Source organism: Leptonychotes weddellii, chromosome 12 (genome assembly GCF_054177405.1).
Source record: "Leptonychotes weddellii isolate Sample4059 chromosome 12, ASM5417740v2, whole genome shotgun sequence".
NCBI lineage: Eukaryota > Metazoa > Chordata > Mammalia > Carnivora > Phocidae > Leptonychotes > Leptonychotes weddellii.
In genome coordinates this window covers 13,250,756-13,262,972 of record NC_138380.1, presented here as the reverse complement: position 1 = coordinate 13,262,972, position 12,217 = coordinate 13,250,756, and the positions used below count along the sequence as shown (strand labels likewise).

Below are 12,217 nucleotides of genomic sequence, written 5' to 3'. Positions count from 1 at the left end.
GAAAGGATCACAGAGATAATCAATAGTCACTGAGTCAACACCATCAACACCATTTAATAAATCTTGGTAAAACCTTTTGTAGTGTATTTCCCAGCAAGAAACTAAATGCCTCCAACGACCAAGAGACAATCACTTTTGCAAAGCAGATGATCTGCTTTACCAAAATTGAAGGAGGAGCCACAGATTGTCTCCTCCAAGCAGAGGTCTCCAAGTGAATAAGGGGAAAATACAGACAGCTCTACCTCTGTGGTGCATTCAGTGTACCCCAAGTCTAGGAGTTAACACTACTGGTCTACCCTGACAGACTCTCGGGTTCGTGCAAGAAACAAGCGTATGTATACATCAAAAATACTTCATTATTATTGCTGTTGGATGATGAAATATCAAGCAGTTAATATAAATGCCTAAGCATTCTCAGCCATCAGATAAAAGCTATGAAGTTAGATACGAAATTTTATAATTCAGCAACAGGGTGTGACACATGGTAGACCGTCTGTAAATATTTGATGACTAAATCAATTTTAAAAAGTCAATTGAAGGGCGCCTGGGTGGCTCAGTTGGTTGAGCGACTGCCTTCGGCTCAGGTCATGATCCTGGAGTCCCGGGATCAAGTCCCACATCAGGCTCCCTGCTCAGCAGGGAGTCTGCTTCTCCCTCTGACCCTCCCCGCTCTCATGTGCTCTCTCTCTCTCTCTCTCATTCTCTCTCTCAAATAAATAAATAAAATCTTTAAAAAAAAAAAAAAAAGTCAGTTGAAGCTCCAAACTTGCTGGATCTTGTGAGGAGCCATGAAAAAGGGTATATGTCATCAATAAAATATAGGTCCATAAAAGCCCTGTGGGCTTACTGTTGATTCCTACTAACATTTTCAAATATCTCCATTAGATCATTGCACTTCTCACTGGCAGGGTGAGTCACCACCTTCTACAACAATAGAAATTTGGCAACTACTCTGTGCTTCTGCACAAAACAAAAGCTATCTTAGAACACACACAGAAGGAAGAAATTAGAGGAAACCTTGCCCACTTATGCATAGAATTAGCTTTTGTTTCATCCCTACTTTCCAGAATGTTTTTTTCTAGTTTTTCCATTTCTTTAAAAAAAAAAAAAAAAAAAACTAGAGTTAAGTCTGGCTGTATTGTGTCTCCAGCTTCCACATGCAGAATAAGCTTCAATCAGTATTTTATAGAAGAAGAGCCACAATTAATTAGTGCCTTCAATATTTCCATTAGGACCCTTTAAAGGTTCTAAGGAGAGACAGTTCTTTTGTTCCTTCTCTCTTTAATATGTCACAGAGGGGACAGGCCCCATTGTCCGTGCCCCACTGGAATAACGTCGCCGACAAGTCAGAGCGGGCGGGTAAAGCTGGTCAGCCAAAGAACAGGAGAGATGCCTGATGAATTTTAAAACACGTGAGCCGTAAATATAATACAACCCCAGGCAGAACAAGATGGAATGAATCTCTAGCACTCCAGTTAGCCTGAACCCCTGGGAAGGAGCAGTTAAGATAACAATAGAAATCAAAGAGCAAACCCCAAAGGTACCTGGGTAAAAATCTGCCATCTTGAAGACAGCAGCATTGTCTACCCATTTCTTATTTGGTAGATGAGATCTATGAAAAGTCTCTGTAGTCGCCGTGCTGTTTCCGTTCAGAAGGTGAAGACAAGGCAAAGTTACTGCCTGTGTCTGCTGCAGCCCTGGGGACCCCGGTCACCCTGCGGTCTTGGAGGTAGAAGAGCAGAACTCCAAGACTCTCCTGCCCCCGGGGGCCACAGCAAATCGCAGCCAGGTGACCACAGGTGAACTGAACTCTCCACATATTAGGTGCCACGGGGTCCTTGCAGAGACTCGAAGAGCAACCACAGGGGACAAGATGAATTTGGCTGAGATGGGACAAACACCCATGGAGCCTCTCTCTTCGATCAGCTGTCCACACAGCCTCCCAAAGTGGTCATTCCAGAGATAAATATGTTCAAGCTGCTGTCCCTGCTGAAAATCCTTCCATGGCTCCCCACCACCTACGGCACCATTGCCGACCCAATATGTCCTACAGCTCCTCCCAGCCTGGCTCTTGCCTCCTGTCACCTCACAGTTTTTGCTGTGCCCTTCCGGACAACTTTTGCTCCATCATTCCTGACATACAGGCCATTCCCTCCACCTGGGCCCACTTCACCTGGCTTCATCTCCTCCACCTCTGAGCTTCAGCCCCAGCATCGCCTCTTTTTTTTTTTTTAAGATTTTATTTATTTATTTATTTATTTATTTATTTATTTATTTATTTGACAGTGAGAGAGAGAGAGAGAGAACACAAGCAGGGGGAGCAGCAGGCAGAGGGAGCAGGAAAAGCAGGCTTCCGGCTGAGCAGGGAGCCTGATGCGGGGCTCGATCCCAGGACCCCGGGATCATGACCTGAGCTGAAAGCAGATGCCCAACAACTGAGCCACCCAGGCGCCCCCCCAGCATCGCCTCTTTCCAGAGGCAGAGGCAGCCCACCACCCAATGGGGTGGCTGCCCCTTCTCCCTGCTTCCAAGACAGCCTAGACAGACTTACGCTTCCGTGTGTCAGTGTCCGGGTCCCTCGTCCTTCTCCCTTACCGAAGCCCTCGAAACAGGGACTGCATGTTATCTGGGCTTACAACCTGGCCTGGCCCTGCTTGGGCTCAGAGCAAATGCTCGGTGTTTGGTGAATGGATATGCAGTGACTAAGGCATCTCCATGTGGCTGCCCACAGTGCCCACCAGTCAGGAACCACGGTCCCACACCAACCAACCACAGAGAGTGGACTGTCCCCATCAGAAGGAACAAGTTTTCACGGGACCAGCAGCATCTAGCCAATGCCATTCATCTCTTTACATACAACCTCAACAGGGTGAGGTGGGTCCAAGCTGCAGTTTTTCTGATACCAGTAAACAGTGATGACTTTAAAGAGACTACAGATAAAGCGAAGATACGGGTTAGATTTGTTTTTTAATGACTGGAAATAAAAAAGGGCCCTCTCTCAAAATGTGACAGAATGGCCTCTCCCTCTTATCGTATGTCAAAACTAATCCACTCCCAGACAATCTGAAGAGGTTTCCTGCTCGTTACAAGGGGTAGGGGGTGTGGGTTTTTTTGGTGGGCACATGTATTGTTTCCAGATGTTTGTAGCTCCGGGATTACGGAGCTCAAGGATCTGGGAGAGTAGCAGCAAGGCAGCATCAGGGGGCAGGGTGAGCAGAACAGAAAGAGAGACAACAGAGAGTCGCACAAGAAGGAAAAAGAACTTTCGCAGTCCCAGGGAAACTAGCATCTTTTCAAATTGTCCCAAGGGATGGGCTAGATAGAGGCCCTTCACCACTGCCAGGTAAATCTTAGAAGAAACACTTGTGAAGTAGAGATATTTGTTTCTAAACTAAACAGAGATCATCCTTTTCCTATTATAAACGCATGACAAGATCTATACGGTAGGTTCCTGTGCCGGCAAACCAAAGACCACCCTTCTGAAATGTCACAGAGATCAGGCCCCCCTACCCGGGTCAGAAGACGCTGACTCCCTCAGGGACTCCTCCACACAGAAGACCTTCCAACAAACATGTAAAGACATATGCACAAATTCTCCAGCACATGCAAAGCAAGAGCAACCCTAAGGGCTGGAAGTTCTATTTGAAACTCTGTCCATCTGATTTACAGCAACATCTGCGGCACGAAGATATTTCAGAAGTAAAAGTGGGAGAAGGAGAAAACCTGGGGAGTATCCTGTTTTGAACTCAAGGGATGCTGTCCTCTGACAGGTGAATGAAGTAACAGATGACGGATGGGCTTCCACAGGGAGTGTTTATGTTAGGGAACCTGGAACATGAAAGACCTGAATACATAACCATCTACACTGGGTAAATCTCTCTGCAACAATACTCTTTCACCAGAACAAAAACATTTCCAAACTTATTGTTGACCTTATTACAATGAAATTCACACTATGAATGATTTAGTACCTCCAGCACTTCTTCCAGGGTTTTCCATGGCATTATCTAGTCTAACAACAAAACCATCTCAGCACACTCTGTAAATAATAAATGAAGATAGGTAATAAATATAATGTTAATGTCTAAAATGCTTCCAATACCCTTGATAACCATCAGCTTGCAATTTAGTCATGATTTTGCATTTTTAGTTAATTCATAAGAAAAAGAATACTCTTCATTTACTTTTACAAAAGTACAATAAGTGAAGAATACCTACTTTTTCATTCAGCAGGTGTAGGTTTGTAATGGGCAGAAATTTTTAAACCCAGACAGAATAAATTTAAAAGGTTAACAGGCAGCCCTTTACTTCTTGTTCTTCTGCCTCTTCCTTGCTTTTTCTTATCAAAGTTCTAGAGTCAAGTGAGTCCTCTAAATGTGTGAGACCCACAGAGGGTGCACATTCACACACAGTCGACAGATTACCACTTTCCGTCCCCTTGGTAACGGCTCATTGCCTGGGGTGCTAGATGTGTGCAGCTACTGTGTTCTTCTTCAGTGCTTGGCATGTTTCTGCTCACACCAGATCAACCAAAACTCGATACTTACCAAGAGTCAATGTCTCTGCTCTGAAACTGGTATGTGACAATTAAGTATTGCAGAAATCATTGAAACATAAAAGTGAGAATTGCTATTACTATAAAAACTAAATGGGGGGGCGCCTGGGTGGCTCAGCCGGTTAAGCATCTGCCTTCAGCTCAGGTCATGATCCTAGAGTCCTGGGATTGAGCCCCGCATCGGGCTCCCTGCTCAGCGGGAAGCCTGCTTCTCCCTCTCCCACTCCCCCTGCTTGTGTTCCCTCTCTTGCGGTCTCTCTCTCTCTCTCAAATAAATGAAATCTTTAAAAACTAAATGGGATGCTTTGGTACAACATGAAAAAGATGTTTAAAAACACACTGCTGTGAAGTTAGGTGTAGGTGAATTAGCTCTGAAAGATTACAGAGTTGGGGAGGGTATCAAAAAAAAAATTAAAAAAAAACCCTAGAGCACTTTACACTCAGGTTGCTTGCTCTTCTCTAAAGAAACCCAAACTGGAAACTGCAGCTGATGCATTATAGGTGGTGTTTCTTTTTTAATTTTTTTAATTTTAATTTTTATTTTTGAGAGGGAGAGAGAGAATCACAAGCAGGCTCCATAGAGAGCCCGATGTGGGACGCAGTCTCACGGCCCTGAGATCATGACCTGAGCCTAAATCAAGTCGGACGCTTAACTGACTTAAACTAAAACCCAGGTGCCCCTAGGTGTATTGTTTCTTACAAGAAAAACCAAACAGAATCCTCTTGGTAAACCAACAGTCCAAAAAATAAAATATAAAAGAGAAAAGACTCAGGGTACATCAAAAGATTGGCGAATACAGACCCACTCATATCTTTAAATTAAAATGTTTAAGGCATATAAGTATCATTTTTTTAATGATTAAATGGTCTTGATCAAGGTGGACAGTGGGTTTCCCATATGGTGGATGGAAACTAAAGGAGCCGTCCAGTGGAACTGTGTATGAAAGAAATAGACACACAGATCTGAGAAAACCTCCCTTGGCTCCCGTTCTTTGAAAATATCCAGGGTTAAAATAGATCAGAATTCATACAAAAATGGATGTGATCTTTGAACTAATCATTTCACAAATAAAATCACAGTAGAACTCAGCGCTCATAACACTGCTAAGCCTTGATACAGCTTCATCTTCTTGGCGTATAATTAACACTACAGAAGAATCATGGTTCCAGTAGCAAACGTGAGGCAAAGAGATACCACCATTAAAGCCAAAAAAATGTCCCTATCAGCTTTCTGACCCAGCTTTCAGTATCAAGAGCCTGAACTCAGCCTACCCCAGCCCATATGACTGCCCGTGTGAAGGCTGGGGGGGTCACACCCTCACCTTCTGACGCTGCTGGATGTTGGCCACCGTGTCGGGTTGGAAGTCCAACTTGTCCGTGCGGCAGAGTTTCCAGTAGAGGATGATGACAATCACCATCACCACCAGCACTGGAATGACCACACCGACAATGACCCAGAGGTTGCTACTCTGGGACTCAGGGGACGGCCTCTTCACTCTGTCCAAGGCTGCAGACAAAGAAGACAGGTCGTTCACTAATTCCTCTGCACTCACTTACTTGACAGCCCTTCTGTGCAGGGAACATGGCTTCTTCGATGAGAAACCTGGAAAGTCCTTGTCATTTCAGGTCAAGTCAAGCGGTTAGACTCTGTGATCTCCTGATGGCCAGAAACGTGATGCAGTGAACAAGCACAACATAGAATACTACATCCTCAATGCCCGAGGGACCATGGTGACATATTGATATGTCTAAAGGGAACATGGCTCATCCAATGGCAGAGCTATGTTAATTCCAGGTCTCCTGACTTCCCATGTATTCTACTAGCTCCACCCTAATCTCACTGCAGAAACGCTTCCATACTAAAAATCAGAAATCCCAATAAATAGTCTACAAACACTGTCTTAATTTCTTCACCTGTGTCTCTCTCTAAACTCCTGAAACAAGATTTAAGGCACCAGATGTCAATTTTAAAATTACATGACATCCAACTTACTTACTCGGAATCTGCCATTCCCCACCCTCCTGACCACCCAGACCACTGCTGCAGCCTCCCATCTTCCGTGACCTGGGATGAATATACTTCAAGCACTCTGCCTTCCTTTCCTTCACCAGCTCCTTTCCCTAACCTTGCCTCCTGGTCCTGGGCCCTCATCCTCTTCATTCTGTACTCATCCTCTCAAGGGACTCAGCTCCTCTTAAAGCTCAGGTTCCAATTACCAAATGCCCCAGACCAAAATGTCCCCCTCCCCTCTGCCCAACCTTCTCATCTGTTACCATCACTTCATAAAAACTGCTAAGAAGGCGAGTTTCCTCCTTGTCTAAGTTCTTTTGCTCTGGGTGCCTTTGCCTAGCAAACGGTACCTTACTATTTTTTTTTTTTTTAAGATTTTATTTAATATTTGAGAGAGACAGTGAGAGAGGGAACACAAGCATGGGGAGCGGGAGAGGAAGAAGCAGGCTTCCCGCTGAGCAGGGAGCCCGATGTGGGACTCGATCCCAGGACCCTGGGATCATGACCTGAGCCGAAGGCAGACGCTCAACGACTGAGCCACCCAGGCGCCCCGGTACCTTACTATTTTAAAAAGCATTTTGTTACATAAATATGTCATCTTGATATACTGTACTACTTTACTCATTAATATGGTCATGACTCTAAGTCTTGTCTTTTCAAATACAGTTCAGTCTCCACGGGCAGAGGCTAAGTTTTATGCTCTTTTCATATTCCATAATGGTTAGCACATGCTATGGGATCAAAATGTTCCTGCTCAAAGATGTAACAACAAAAAAGATTCTTGGTGCTAGTTTAAGTGTGGGTTCAGGCCTCTGAGAGTGACAAGGGAGGGGAGCAAGCACTCTAAAGCATGAGCATTATGAAGGAAGCACAAATTACAGAGCAGAGACTATGTAGGAAATGGAAAAAGGGACAAAGTATTAATCTCTAAATTTGGCCTCAATAGAGTCTATATACATAGCTCATTTTGCATAACAACTGACAATACAGGAGTGACAGAATCAAACCGAGGAGCTGGGACAACTGGATGCTCTTCTTAGTTTAATCTAGAACACCCTGGGAGAGGCACAGATGCATCAAACGAGGCCTGGCTGCCAGGGTCTACAGCTGCCTGGGGGCTGAGCCTGATGTTGGCTGAGGCTTCCAATCCCACGATCCTTATCCCGTGGTCTTTAGCGGGAAGCTGAGGAAACAGGTGCAAAGAACAGAGGAAGGAGCTTGAAAGGCGCCCATACTCCATAGCAACGAATCTTCTTTCAAAGGTGAAGTGCTTAGCTGGGGTGGGGCACCTCTCCTACAATCAGAAATGCCCTCGATGAAGATATATAAGTGCTTTGTTATTTTTTTTCCTCACTGCTTTGAAACAGAACATACTAATATGCAATCATATCGCAAATACACAAACCACCAACAGATTATTTGCTTAAACTCTCCCCATCATCATCTGTGAATTAGACAGTGTGCCCATGAGCCCTGGTCCTGCTTAGTTTCCAGGGACAAGTACAGATGTCACAAAGAATCTTCTGTTACCGAGGATAACCGTGAAGCTGTCATTCTGTAAAGGTGCCTTTGCAGGCTATGTGTTCTCTATAAAGAACTTTTCAATATTCCCCGATGCCCCATTCCTTCCAAACACTTACTTATCCATTTACCGTTGGGAGCAAATATCACCAAGCTCCTACAAGGATTGCTCTCTGGCTCATAAGCAAAAGCATCCACATTAAAATAGCAGTCTGATTCATAAAGGAACATTTAGAGGAAAACACTCTTCTGTGCCTCTCCTTTTTCTTAATTTTAAATACCCAAAATCTGGGAGTTGAAAAATCAGGCACTGGGAGCAACCGCTGCCGAGGGCAGGAGCCAAGTATCTTCCAACAATAATACAGAAATATCAAAATACCTCTTTCTAAATTGTGAAGCACTGCAAGGATGGGGAGGGAGAGAAACAGCACTGAAAAGGGTAAGGATCAAGGACTTCTTTGTGTTAGAAAACTCAGCAGGAAGCCAATAAATGCAGAGGGCACCTCCCAGCTTCCTGTGTGACTAACTGTCCCCACCAACGTTCAAAATATGACAGACAAGGTTTTGGAATAAATACCGAGAAAACAAGTTATTTTACCTAAGACAAAATTTTTAAAACAAGAAATAGTACAGGAGTAGGGGAAAAAATATTACAGTTAACTTAAGCTACTAGGACCCTTAACACTGGGGATACAAAACGCTGGGTAGGAAAACAGTAGTGCGGACTACAACTACAAGCAGCTGAAATAAAGGACTTGGCAAGTGAATTTTAACAACTGACATTTTGGGGTGCTTGGGTGACTGAGTTGATTAAGCGTCTGCCTTTGGCTCAGGTCATGATCTCAGGGTCCTGGGATGGAGTCCTGCATTGGGCTTCCTGCTCGACGGGGAGCCTGCTTCTCCCTCTGCCTCTGCCCCTCCCCCCCTGCTCCTGCTCTCTCGCTTGCTCTCTCTCAAATAAACAAATGAATAAAATCTTTTAAAAAACAAACAAAAAACAACTGATGTTTTATACAAGTGCCACGTAATAAATAATAAGGATTTAAGACATAAATCTACTCTGTGCACATAGGAATGTTTTAAATTCGGATTTCATTGTCAAAAAAAGGGAAAAAAAACAAAACAAAAAACTGGCTTTTGACCCCAGCACAGCACAGACAGTACTTAGGGTCTACGCCTCACACACTTACGTTGGGCAACAGCGCCTTGAATTCGGTAACCCAAGATAATGGCTGCTCTCTGGATATCTATCTTGTTAATCAGATCTGAAGACTTGACTGCACTGAGTCTTTCTCCATCTTGATCCTCCACAAAGTAGATGAGCTGCACAGGATTGTCATCTCCCTCTAGCCTTGACACGTTTACCATCTGAAAGATAACAGAAACCATTAGCATTTTTGAAGCTCCTATTTCTAAATGCCCTTGCTCAAGGCACTCTATCTTGACTGTGTTATTCAGGATTCATTCCAATCCTCATAATGAGCTCCTGATACCATTCTGGATGCCAGAATCCCCACGATGCTCTCAATGGTAAGAGGGACAATGAACGTTACTCTGTACAGAATAACAAATGTGCCTCATCTTGCTCCAAGTCTTCCCTGAGACAAATGGGCAAGTAGGATAAAGAGAACACATGGTTGCCAAGTCCAGGCACTCTAGAATTGCAACCAACCAGCTCCAACACATCATGGGAGAATGCTGCTGTCCTCCCAACATGAATCATTAATGTTAGGTACATCCCTGGTCCTCGGAAACGATTGTAGGTTCTATCCAATCTCGTCTTGAATCTTATCAGCATTTCCTCTTTTTTTAGGGCACTACTGCCATCTTGGTTCAGTGGGGGGCTAGCCCAAGTATTGCAGGATATTTAGCAGCATCACCATCCTCCACTCACTAGATGCCAGGACCAACAGCCATATCCTCCCTCAGCAGTTGTGACAACCAAAAATGTCACCAGGTATTGCCAAATGTACCCGGGTGGGGGAGGGAGGACACAAAATCAACACCACTTGAGAATCACTGCTCTCAGGGTGATAAATCTCATAAATTCTTTAATACCCCACTGTCAACAATAGATAGATCACATAGACAGAGAATCAGTAAGGAAACAGCAGATTTGAGCAACACTATGGACTACAGGAACCTAAGAGACATTTACAGAACATTCCATCCACCATCAATAGAATACACATTCTTCTCAAGCACATGTGGAACATTTTCTAGGATACACCATATGTTGGGCCACAAAACAGTCTCAACAAATTCAAGAAGACAGACATTATATCAAGTATCTCTTCTGACCACAATGGTATGAAACTACAATCAATAATAGGAGAAAAGCTGGAAATTTCACAAATACATGGAAATTAAACAGCACACTCCTGCAAACACCAATAGACCAAAGAAAAAATCAAAAGGGAAATTAAAAAAATATCAAGACAAATAAAAACAGAAAATAAATGCATACATCAAGAAAAAAGAAAGATCTCGGGGTGCCTGGGTGGCTCAGTCGTTAAGCGTCTGCCTTTGGCTCAGGTCATGATCCCAGAGTCCTGGGATCGAGCCCCGCATCGGGCTCCCTGCTCAGCGGAAAGCCTGCTTCTCCCTCTCCCACTCCCCCTGCTGTGTTCCCTCTCTCTCTCTCTCTCTCTCTCTCTCTCTCTGTGTTAAATAAATAAATAAAATCTTTAAAAAAAGAAAAAGAAGAAAGATCTCAAATAAAAAACTTGGGCGTCTGAGTGACTCAGTTAAGCATCCAAATCTTGATTTCGGTTCAGGTCATGATCTCAGGGTTATGGGATCAAGCCCCGCATCAGGCTCCATACTCAGTAGTGAGTCTGCTTGAGATTCTCTCTCTCCCTCTCCCTCTGCCCCTCCCTCCTCTAGTGTGCTCGCGTGCTCTCTCTCTCTCTGAAATAAATAAATAAATCTTTTTAAAAAAAACTAACTTTACAACCCAAGGAACTAGGGAAAAAAAGAAAAACCTAAGCTCAAAGTTAGCAGAAGGGAGAAAATAACAAAGATTAGAGCAGAAATAAATAAAATAGAGAATAGGAAAAATTAACAAAACTAAGAGTTGGTTCTTTGAAAAGATAAACAAAATTGACAAATCTTTAGCTAGACTAACAAAGAAAAAAGAGGACTCAAATGAAAGTTATAAATGAAAGAGGAGACACTACAACAGATAATAGAAATACAAAGGATCATAAAAGATTACTCTGAATAATTATACACCAACAAATTGGATAACCTAGAAGCAATGGATAAATTCCTGAAAACACACAACCTACTGAGACTGAATCATGAAGAAATAGAAAATGTGAACAGACCAATAAGAATTAAGAAGATTGAATCAGTAATCAAAAACTTCCCAACAACAAAAGCCCAGGACCAGATGGTTTCACTCATGAGTTCTACCAAACATTCAAAGAATTAATACTAATCCTTCTCAAAAATTTCCAAAACAGTAAAGAGAAGGGAACATTCCCAAACTCATTTTATGAGACCAACATAACCATGATACCAAAGTCCACTAAGGACACTACAAAAAAAAAAAAAAAAAAAGAATACTACAGGCCAATATCTCTGATGAATTAGATGCAAATATTCCCAACAAAATACTAGCAAACCAAATGCCACAGTACATTAAAAAGATCATGGTACGTGATGTACATGTATGCAACATGGGGCTCCTGGGTGGCTCGGTCGGTTAAGCATCTGCTTTCAGCTCAGGTCATGATCCCAGGGTCCTGGGATCGAGCCCCACGTCAGCCTTCCTGCTCAGCAGTGAGTCTATTTCTCCCTCTCCCTCTGCCCCTCTGCCTGCTTGTGCTCTCTCTTTCTCGCTCGCTCTCAAACACATAAATAAAATCTTTTAAAAAAATGTCCAGGGACGCCTGGGTGGCTCAGTCGGTTAAGCGGCTGCCTTTGGCCAGGTCATGATCCCAGGGTTCTGGGATCAAGTCCCACATCGGGCTCCTTGCTCAGCAGGGAACCTGCTTCTCCCTCTCTCTCCCTCTGCTTGTGCTCTCTCTGTCAAATAAATAAAATCTTTAAAAAAAAAAAAAAAGTCCATACTATCCAAAGCCACCTATAGATACCATCTATAGCCCTCTGTAGCCATCAAAATT

At 43.5% G+C, this 12,217-nt stretch overlaps 1 protein-coding gene across 1 annotated transcript in view; it reads right to left on the bottom strand.

The window, feature by feature from the left end:
• Positions 1-12,217, bottom strand: part of KIAA1549 (KIAA1549 ortholog) — a 139,453-nt gene that overhangs the window by 56,314 nt on the left and 70,922 nt on the right. The window contains exons 9-10 of the mRNA XM_081800905.1: positions 9,278-9,455; positions 5,878-6,062 (exon numbers count right to left, since the gene is read on the bottom strand). Of these exons, the coding sequence (XP_081657031.1) occupies positions 5,878-6,062; positions 9,278-9,455 (363 nt within the window). The remainder of the gene's footprint in view (positions 1-5,877; positions 6,063-9,277; positions 9,456-12,217) is intronic.